General features: G+C 28.0%; 4 protein-coding genes across 4 annotated transcripts; 2 read left to right on the forward strand and 2 right to left on the reverse strand.

Moving 5' to 3' along the window:
* On the forward strand, positions 1–2,963 carry LOC113366808 (protein PTCD3 homolog, mitochondrial-like). The gene is made up of 12 exons (XM_026608463.1): positions 1–256; positions 331–438; positions 512–660; positions 821–1,050; positions 1,129–1,225; positions 1,294–1,455; positions 1,535–1,709; positions 1,775–1,994; positions 2,081–2,192; positions 2,256–2,497; positions 2,575–2,755; positions 2,826–2,963. Exons 1-12 carry the CDS (start codon positions 142–144, stop codon positions 2,961–2,963), a joined length of 1,929 nt encoding a protein of 642 aa, XP_026464248.1. The 5' UTR covers positions 1–141.
* Positions 2,964–3,101: 138 nt separating this feature from the next.
* Positions 3,102–4,913, reverse strand: LOC113366809 (lysozyme-like). The gene is made up of 3 exons (XM_026608464.1): positions 4,904–4,913; positions 3,326–3,481; positions 3,102–3,259 (listed from the first exon to the last, which is right to left on the reverse strand). The coding sequence occupies exons 1-3, from the start codon at positions 4,911–4,913 to the stop codon at positions 3,102–3,104; spliced, it is 324 nt and encodes a 107-aa protein (XP_026464249.1).
* Positions 4,914–6,849: 1,936 nt separating this feature from the next.
* Positions 6,850–7,833, forward strand: LOC113366810 (dysbindin protein homolog). The gene is made up of 4 exons (XM_026608465.1): positions 6,850–7,050; positions 7,145–7,433; positions 7,514–7,675; positions 7,739–7,833. The coding sequence occupies exons 1-4, from the start codon at positions 6,859–6,861 to the stop codon at positions 7,831–7,833; spliced, it is 738 nt and encodes a 245-aa protein (XP_026464250.1). The 5' UTR covers positions 6,850–6,858.
* Positions 7,834–8,425: 592 nt separating this feature from the next.
* On the reverse strand, positions 8,426–10,710 carry LOC113368314 (probable multidrug resistance-associated protein lethal(2)03659). Its single transcript, XM_026609867.1, has 8 exons — positions 10,461–10,710; positions 10,262–10,398; positions 9,955–10,185; positions 9,644–9,881; positions 9,224–9,533; positions 8,907–9,151; positions 8,630–8,798; positions 8,426–8,558 (listed from the first exon to the last, which is right to left on the reverse strand). Exons 1-8 carry the CDS (start codon positions 10,631–10,633, stop codon positions 8,520–8,522), a joined length of 1,542 nt encoding a protein of 513 aa, XP_026465652.1. The 5' UTR covers positions 10,634–10,710; the 3' UTR covers positions 8,426–8,519.
* Between the last annotated feature and the right edge of the window lie 201 nt (positions 10,711–10,911).

Consider the following 10,911-nt stretch of genomic DNA (forward strand, 5'->3'; position numbering starts at 1 on the left):
AATTGTTATTGCTTTCACCTTCTATTTAAATAATACAAATATTCTGGTTAAATATTTAAGCTAATATAACCTTCAAATTATTTGAAAAGAACTTGCATACAATTACATTTGGCATTTAAATTAAAAAAAAATTAACTAATCATGTTTAACATGAATAAGGTAACACACATCAACTTCCCAAGATTTTTAAATAGTATTAGCCTATATTCCACTGAAAATGCAGGAAGAATTGTCATACCTAATAGAATACATCGTGGTATGTAGATATAAAAAAATAAATATCCCTTATATCAACATTTTTTTACAATTTGTTTCTTACATATTTTCTAGGGCCTACTGATATCTTAAAAGCACTTTCCAGTACTGTGAAACGAGATCCGACAGCAGCACATTTTAAATATCATGATGATCCATTCCTAATCCCATCATCTAATACAGGTATTCATATTTTTATATTGATGGAATATTCTGTTAATGAGCATGTAATAAATGGATCACTATAATACAACAGGAAAAAGAATATTTGCTATGGCTCAAGAAGCTGGAAGAAAAGCTGCAATGTTTATTCGACAAGAGCAAGCTAAATTATTCCAGCACAATATTGCAGATCCTCCTATAGAAGCTTATAAACCTCGACCAGTATATGATGAAAAGTCTGAGGTAAATGAATTTATATAAATATAATTTTATTTGAGCTACAATAATTGAGAACCATAAATTAACTTGCAATCAATTTTGTGCTTGTGTTTTAAATTACCAAATCATCAAAAATTTCAAACATGTGAGACATTCAAATCTGATCTTGAATATCTATAAATAGGTGAATGAAGAAATTTTGCTAAATCTAATTCACAATGCTAGACTTTCTGATGCAGTAATTGTATACAACATATTAAAAGAAAAATCAAAGCTATCTGAGAAATGTATTCAATCTATGCTTGAACTTTTATGTTACTATAATGAGGAAGAACCCGTTTCAGAAGAACTTATTGAAGAAAGATGGTTCCAGCAAAGTGCCCAAACTCGTGATAGACAAAGAAATACTTGGAAGTATGATATAAATAATAAATGTAATTTTAATTGAGGTATAGGTTTATGATATTTTGAAAACCAATTGTTCAATTTCAGAGATCATAGTTTAGCTGATCAAATATTTAATTCACTTGAAACTAAAACTCCTGCTGCTTATTGTGCTATTATCCGAGGAATGGCAAAATTCTTTCAAGTAAACACAATATACTAGATTTGATAATAATTTTTCTATAGAAAATTTAAACTTTATTAATCTGATAGGTGGACCGTGCTTGGGCAATGTATCAAGAAACACTAGAGAAAAGGATACCAATTGATACAGACACCTATAATAGTCTAATTCGTGTTGCAAACTTTCTCAAAGAGAGTGCCGATTTAAGATGGAATCTTATTAGTGAATTATTGACTAATATGAAGAATCAGGTTAATTTTTCATCAATGATATACCTTTTTGTATTTTGTTCTTATGTGTAAATAAGAATAATTTTGTTCTTATCCTCAGGGCTTGAGACCAAATGTTTTAACAGTAAACTCTGTTTTGGAGGCCATATGTTTACTAGGAGTCCCTAGGCTATCACAAGATTATTGTTTGAAAGCTTTGGCTGAGTTCAAATCTTTAAATTTAGAACCTTCACTTGCTGGATGGTACCATGTATTGAATACATTCTGCAAGGAAAGTAAGTAATTATTATGATTTAATAATAATATTTAGAATTGCATTCAAAGTGGATTTTCTTGATAGGAGGACCTATTAGTTCTATACTTGTTGATATTATGAATCACATATCTGGAAAAGAATTTGCTATAGTAGATCCTAAAGACACATTTTTCTTTGTGACTGCAATGGACATATGCCACAACCATTTGAATGATGTAGAGTTAGCTAGACGGGTAGATGATCTTCTGCATACTGGAGAAAACTACAATTTAATTGGTGATTCATATAAAGAATCAATTTATTAGTGAGTTTAACATAGCAGACAAGCTATTCTCGTCTTCATCTGCCCTTTTCTGTGATATCTATTAATATGAATTATTTTTTTTGCAGTCGACATTACTTCATGTTAATTTGCTCTACAGAGCCTTTAGAAGTTTTTATGGAATTTTATGATAAATTAGTACCAAATATTTATACCCCAGAACCATCTGTAATGTTTGAGGTGAGCTATTTAATATCATCATCTAAACTTTGTCATTATTTAATTTATGATTGTGTTTTATAGATTCTCAAAGCAATTGATTTAAATGGTTCTGTGGAACTTTTGCCTAGAATTTGGTCACATATGGTTATGTTTGACCATATAAATCGAGCAAATATTGTAACTTTGCTTTTGAACATTATGGTAAAATATCCCGTTGAAAGTTTAACTGATGATAACACCCTTTCTGAGAAATTTTCTGAAATTGCCTGGGCGGTCTGGGAGAAAGTTGAGGGTCAAGATGAATCTCGCACAAAACAGATAACGTAATAAGCAAAATTAACCAACAAATTTCTAGAATAATTGAAATGCTTTATTAAAAACTTATTTTTGTTTGTTGTAGCTGGACTGGAGATTTGTTAGGAAATATTTTACTACTTGTTTTGAGAAACAAGGAATTTGATAAAGCCACAACAGTTTTAGAAAAGCTAAATTCAGGTGTAGGCACTGGAATTCCATCTATAGAACCGCTTCAAATTTATTTGGATCTGTGTATAACTAATAAAACACCCAGCCGAGCAATTGTATGTATTAGAACTCATTTTCATTGAAACTTAATATTTATAAAGCACTTATAATTTCAATTCATTACAGACGTGTATTCAATATTGTGCGGATAATGCATTTAGTGAAACCGTTTCTATGGCTAAATATCTAAAAGAACAAATGACTTTAGATGAGAATCAACTGGAACGACTGGAAAATATAGTAGGATATGAAGCATTAAAATAGAAATTTATGAAAAATATTAAAATTATACTAGTCTTTTATAAATACAATTATAAAAACAATTATTTCGGTTTATTATTACTTAAAGATAATATATTATTAGTTCTCAAATTTGGATTTTAGAAAGAATAAATATAATTCTCACTTCATTAGATTCTCAGTTTCCACAAAACACTTGCTTAGATCAATAGATTTGCCTTCACATCTGACTTTCCATCCTGCCCATTGACGAAAACCATGCCTGTTATAAATTTTCAGAGCACAAGCTGCAGCCATACTTATATCTTCATCAGTCAAACCTTCAAATAGATTTATTTCAATATTATTTAATTAGTTATAATTATTTTATGCAATATAATAATTACTTTCGCATGTGACGTTACATCCTCCGCCTGGGTTTCCTTTCCGACACCAATATTCTTCATTTATTTGAAATAAACCATGATAAAATTTACCACGTCCATTCAGAATACCTAAAGCGGAAGTATTACCGGCGCTTTCTGATTCAACAAGACAGACCCCTAGAGTACGATTTACAAAAAATTATCGAAATACTAAAGGTAAAAAAATAAAAATTCAGATTTAAAATTGTGATAATAAAATTTTCAACCGTTTATTTCAGTTTTTATTGAAAGTTAATCAATGCGATTTCTAATTGATATTATACACGTTAATGTCCTAATCGGGCGGCCTATTATTCCAAACTTTAATCAACTTTTATAATTAAATTACTTTTCGTAGTCTTTAATATTTTATTAGGATATTCGTTAAGACCATGAACTTTATCGGTATGTTCAATATTAACAAATATCTTTTTGATAATCTGCTAATTATAAAGAAATGGCTCGGCTGATCATTCAGCAGTTACAAATGCACAATAATTACAAAACAACTGTAAGAAATAATTATTTCTTAATAAACATTTCAATGTGCATACATATCATACAAGAACAACAAAAAGCATTTTTATTGGAGTTTTAATTAATAATGAGACACGAAAACATAACAAAAAAAATAAAAAAATGTTCAATAAAATTATATTGTTAAGTGAAATTATGATGATCAAGTATAACTGATGGTATCGGGAAATTATTTATTTTATAATTTTATTAAACATATTTTAATCATTTTTCTATTTTGTGTTTTGGTTTATATATATATATATATATATATATATATATATATATATATATATATATATATATCTGCCAATTAGTTATTTACAATTTGATAACGAATCATTTGAAAATCCTTGATTCAAAAGTTCGTGTGCAATTTCACAACGACTGAGCACTTTTCCAGTAGTTTCAAATATTGAAAACGTTAATAATATTACTAAGATCAATAAATAGAAAATAGTTCTTTTGAAATATTTAAACATTCTGTAATTTTAAGCAGAATAATTAATAAAAAATTGCATAAACAATTTAATAATAAAAATAATACTGACTGATCAAATACTGAATTGAAACTGTTCATATTATTACTTGCGTCGTCATTGAATATGACTTTTGACTTTTTAATGAATCTTATGAGCTCACGGATCGCAAACGAGATTTTGATGTAACACTTTGATTATTGTAATTTTTTTTATCAAGGTAAATGGCAGAAATATTGAATAATTGTTATAACTCTAATTAAAATATTATTTAAATTGTTATATAAAATACTGATTCAATATTTCAATTAAAATTAAAATTACAGATAGTAAAATGAAGTAACTTTCAAATATAAAATGAATTTAGGTATAATTAATTGTGAAGTTTTCAATATTATTTATACTCATATTATGTGTACATGAAGAGCCATTCCATCTTAAGTAAAAATTATATACTTGCGATTTAAATACGCAATAAACCGCTTATCTAAAACTAGAATAAATAAATATTATAAAATATTATAAGTTATTAAAACGTCGTCATGAAATTGGATAAAAACATTACCAGATTCCATAGTGATTGGAAATTGATCAAATTATTTTAATGACGTTAGAGATATTGTTTTAGAACTGCTAGTTGGCACTCGGTGTATCTGAGCATATTTACCAAAATTGTAGAAATATTACATTCTTAATTGCATATTTTATATTATAATCAATATAACGACAATATATTAATATTCTAGTTACATCATTCTACTCAGGTACATGCACCAAGTTCTGAAACAAAAAATTAATTCTGGCTGTACGCAATTCATTCATATTACTGATGCATTTTATATCTCAAAATAATTGAAGTATAAGAATCAGTCTAGTAAGAGCTGATCGAGCTGACACACTTTATACCTCAAAACATGTAAAGTATAGCTCAAAACATGCAAGTCTGAAGAATTAAGTTTAAAGTATAAAATGGGAAGTATAAGTCTGAGCCTAATAACAATTTCAGCTGACACAATTTATATCTCAAAAGAATTGAGGTGTAAGTCTTAAGATCAGTTTAGCAACATCAGTCGAGCTGATTCAATTTAAAACTCAAAATCATTAAAATACATTTCTGAAAAGCAGCCTAGTGCCAACAATCAAGCTGAATTCACATCTCAACAATAACAAAAGTTTGAGTGGTTAATGAATTAATAAATAATACTGAAAGCATATTCATTTGAAAAACAAATTTTTAAAACTGAAAATATTTAAAGAAGTTGATACGACAACCCTTTAGATGCATGCTTCAAATAGACATGTGAACATAATTTAATATATGACTGACAATAGTATTTCAAATACTTTTTAATAAATATGAACATATTTACATAATGTATAAAAACCAGTAGAAGATTGCATAAGAGAAGAAACTGAAACATTTTAACTCTTTCCTAAAAATCCTCTGTAGAAGCACGATGTCTTACAGTATAAAAAAACATTCCGATGGACTATTTATGTAAGTACAACAAAAATTGGTAATATTGTAAGTTGAAACAAATATGATAAATATTATTTAACAAAATATAATTGATATAGACAAGAAATACAAGCTTGATTTATTAAATTTACAAATTGTACTTGCTTGAATAAATTATTTATTTATTATTATTATTTATTTATTTATTTATATATTATTTTTATATCACAGTCAGACAGAGGTATCTGGTATGAGAGATAAACAAAGAAAAGAAACCAAGATGTTTCTCCCGTAATGAATTGTTTTCACAATTGATAACACAATTTTGCAAGTGTGATATTCGAAAGCTTTCACACATACATCTGCTGAAGTAGTTTGGTTTTGAAATTCTTTAATCGAATACATGTGACAAATGATAAATTTCATTTTACTTGTTACTAGAATTGCAAAAAAAAAACGAATTAATAAAGTTAAGCATCATGCCAAATATAGACCAAATGCATGCACCAAATGAATGCATGTGCCTATAAGGCCAATCTCTGTAAATACCAAAATGTTATACTTATATGTTAAATATTATATATGTTTCAAAATACTATCAGTGATCATTTGGTATACAATAAATACCTGTACATAATTCCAGAAAAGTATTCTTTGACAAGTTGTGTATAAAAATTGCATTCAAGACTTACATTGCAAAAAATCCTTCAAAGTAGCACCTAGAAGCCCCAAAGCAGGCCACTCGTGAATCACTACATCAAAAACACTAGTTTAATCATTTTATACATTTAATTTACATTTTGTAAATGTTCAAGTGGAATCTTTATCTCCATTTGTGAACCACTCCATTAAAAATACTAATTTAAATCAACCAATCACTTAAAATCTAACTTTTGACGAGTTTTAACTGTCAAACTTTTGACAGTTTTAACTGTCAAACTTTTGACAGTTCGACATTTCTCTAATTATTTTTATGGTTTTTCTTTTGATTTATTTTCAATGTTTTTGTAACATATTTTCATCTTTTTCATTATATTTTTTGTCATGTCGAGTTTTTAAATATGTTTAATAATATAAGAAATAAATTAAAAACCGTTGTACAAGATAGTATAAGCAGTATTTCCTTAACATCGACAGCTGACCAAAGTATAAATCAATCAAGTGATAAATTTGACGACGTTAACTATTTTGCTGGATGTAAATTATTGGAAAAATATCAAAATGATTGGGAATCAATGCATAACTTAACTGAAGTAATATATCTTTATTATCATTTATTATTATTTTCTATATCGACTAAGCCTGCTTCACACTTAGTTTAAAATTAATCTATACCAATTCATTTAGGAGAATGCAAAGACTGCTGAAATGCTAGCTAATTTGATAGACAAAATTTATAAAGACACAGAATCACACAAAAGAAAAATGATGGATTTAAACATAGCATTGGCTAATATTCCTTATTTAGTATCCACAATTGACTCTTGCTCTAAATCTATAGAAGAAATCGGTTTGCAGTTTAGAAATATTGAAAAAGATTTATTTCAATTAGAAAATTTAATTGAGGTTTTAGAAATAGAAGACCGTAAATTAAAATATGCTGATCAAATACAGTCATACAAACAAAAAAAACTGGGTATTGAGGCTGAATTTATTATACATTTTTATTTATTTTAATATGAATGCATAATCACATTTAACTATCATATATTTCAGAAAACTTAGAAAGATATCGTAGTACTTTAGCTGTACAGCACACTCAAAATATAAAGAAGGTGGAAATAATTCATGAAAAAGAGTTGAAAGAACGTCAGGAAGCGTTTCAAGAAGCTTTTCAAAATGATCTTATGCAATATCAAACTCAAGGCCATATTGAACGTATGTATTTAATTACTTATTAAATGATAATGATTTAAATATATTTAAATATGTATACTGCAGGGGTTCGCATACCTTCCCAGCAAACAGTGTGTTTAGAAGATATAGTTTTAGATCAAGATGACAATGATTTATTAGACCAATTTTTAAATCAGTAAACAAAATGGGTAATAATTATTTAAAAATATTAACATATATTGATTAGAAAAAATATTATATATTGGGTTTGAAAATTTTATATTTATTATCAAATTAGTATAATTGCAAATGGTTGTGATTTTATACCTATAAAATATTTTAATACTAACAGTTGTTATATAAAAAAGTCTAAATATTATCAAAACGAATATCACTATGCATTTAATATAGAGTGACAATATAGCACTAAAAATATGTATGAAGTGCAAAACCGAATTACACATCATTATAAGTAAGAAGTGCCTCTTAAATAATCATAATTTATCAAAATAAACCAAGTTTAACCATAGATAAGTTGATGTCAATAAATGTATCTAACATAGTACAATTAAAACATAATATTAAATACAAATGTTACGAACTTTAAGTACATTTTTTCATTAATCTATGAAACGTTGGCAGTCATAAGGAGTATACAATTTTTATAATAGCTATATTATAATTATATATATATATATATATATATATAAATTTGTTAATAGCTGTGATAAAGGCAAGAACAAGTAAGGCAGGCCATTATGGCTATACATATAAACTTGATTTAATTTATCTATAAAATGTAAATTATAAAGATCTATAAATTCATTTACTATATCACGATCTTAAATTATCTACATAATACTCACAATAATTATCTTCTAATAATTTATGCTGTTTTTTTATTCTCATTTTTCTTTTGGAAATCCTAAAATATTTGAATATGCTATAATTCTCAAATACACAATAATATTTTTTTTTGATTAAAATTATACTCACTGCTCTTGCTATATCTGTAAGCATTTGTGCAGTAGAGCTACCCGTTTGGTCTACTAAGTTTTTGAATATTTCTGAACCTTTTGTAAGCAGATCATAAGCATGCCCAAAATCTACTACACAGCCAGCATCCATTACTAAGACTTTATCGCTATCCATCACTGTATGCAATCTAAAAAAAATTAACAAAATTGAAAATTCTTTAATAATTTACCACTCCAACAATCATATGCAAGTTATATGTAAATTTTACATATTTTAACATGCTGCAGAATTTTACCTATGAGCTATTGTTAAAACAGTGCAGTGAGAGAATTTCTCACGAATAGTTGATTGTATAAGTCGGTCAGTCTCCGGATCAACATTAGCAGTTGCCTCATCTAAGACTAAAATTTTGTTATCCCTTAAAATAGCACGAGCCAAGCAGACTAATTGACGTTGTCCTACACTAAAATTGGATCCACCATCCGACATTTTGCTGTACAATCCTAAAGTCAATTCACTGACCACTTTCTTCAATTCAACCTATTTGAAAAATGTGATTCCATTAAGACATTGAGTAAAATAATGCTATAAAAAAAATCATATATTTTTTACCTCTTCCAATGCTTTCCAAAGCTGATCATCACTGGCGCAACTGAATGGATCAAGGTTACCCCTAAGAGTTCCTGAAAACAAAACTGGCTCCTGGGGAATAATAGAAATGCTGGACCTTAAATCATGTAAGCCAAGTTTTTTAGTATCAATTCCGTCAATTTCTATTATTCCTTCATGTTCTGTTAGACGGAAGAGTGCAGACAATAAAGATGATTTTCCTGCACCAGTTCTACCGACTATTCCAACTTTTTCTCCACCCGATATGGATATGTTAAGATTTTTCAAGACACACTCTTCTTCGGGATTATATCTATCAGTAAAGTAGTATAACATATGAAGTCATTAAAAATATTAAATAATGGTGTAAGTTGTTTTTCTTAATTCATTTTACAAGTAAATATTTGTTATTGAAATAGTTACCTAAGACTGACATTCTTGAATTCCACGCGCCCTGCAGTTGGCCAAGGTTGTGGTAAATTTGTACTTGGCGGTGTTTCTAAGGAAGGCTCTGGTTCTAATTTTGTATATTCTAAAACTCTTTCAGTTGAGGTCATCTGATTTTCAAGTTCAGCGGTTTGTCGCATTCCCCATTGTGCCATACCTATTAAACCAATGACTTGAGTAATCGCCATACCAACGTTTCCACCAGGTGCGTGATCTGAAATGATAATATTGATTATACATTTAATAAAATTTTTATCTATCATCAATTTTTCTGATTCTTTAATTACCATTGCCTAAAACCAGGAAGCTTAGTGTGACTACCAGAATATAAATAATACAAACAACATCAAGCCATAGTGCAAACGCTCTGGTTGTTGTTAAGTACATATAAAATGCTGAACTATGCAGATTCTGGTGTTCATCAAACTCTAAAGATAATTCTTTTTGTTTATCAAATGCTCGAATGGTTGTTAGACCTTGCAGAGTTGCATTTACATGCGTAAAAACGGGACTTCTGGCTAAAATGGTAAAACAACTCATGAGGAAAACACAAATAATTTATACTTTTCGAAATAAATGAATGTTATTACTTACTGATTCCTTCCAGTCTCTTAACACTTCTACTTGTAGATAAAAATACTCTTCTCATTACATAAAATAATATTCCCATAAAGAACGTTGGAATAAGTAAAACATAATCAACTATTCCAACCAAAACAAATATACCTATAGTATCAGCAAAAAACTAAAATAAAAAAATATTTACGGATATATTAAAAAAAAAATTGGTAATATAATTAAATAATATCTTACGAAAATGCAGTCCATAAACGCCATAGGCAAAATAGTATCAATGGCACCAATATCTTTAGAAAATCTATTCAATATCCTTCCAGAAGCATTCTTGTAGAAAAATCTCATTGTAGCTCGAGTCAGACCAACAAACATATTATCATGCAAAGTCATAGAAGCTTTGGCACAAGCTATGTAGAAGAAAAAGGTTCTACTAAACGCAGCAAATATTAGAACACCAATGATTCCGGAATAAATATATATGCAGTTATCTTGAGATAAAAAGTCGGTCCAACTATCATTACTGGCAGTTGTATTTAGAAGATTGGCATTGAAATCAAAATCTTTCACATAAATCGTATCGTTAGGGATGTTTACTGAATTGATATCTATCACTTCAGTGTTATTTCTGTTTTCTTCTATGTTTACCCTGAAAACAACAATTAATGGAA

Source organism: Ctenocephalides felis, unplaced genomic scaffold (assembly GCF_003426905.1).
Source record: "Ctenocephalides felis isolate EL2017-DRISC unplaced genomic scaffold, ASM342690v1 CF-g0.4_SCAFFOLD_01170, whole genome shotgun sequence".
Lineage (NCBI taxonomy): Eukaryota > Metazoa > Arthropoda > Insecta > Siphonaptera > Pulicidae > Ctenocephalides > Ctenocephalides felis.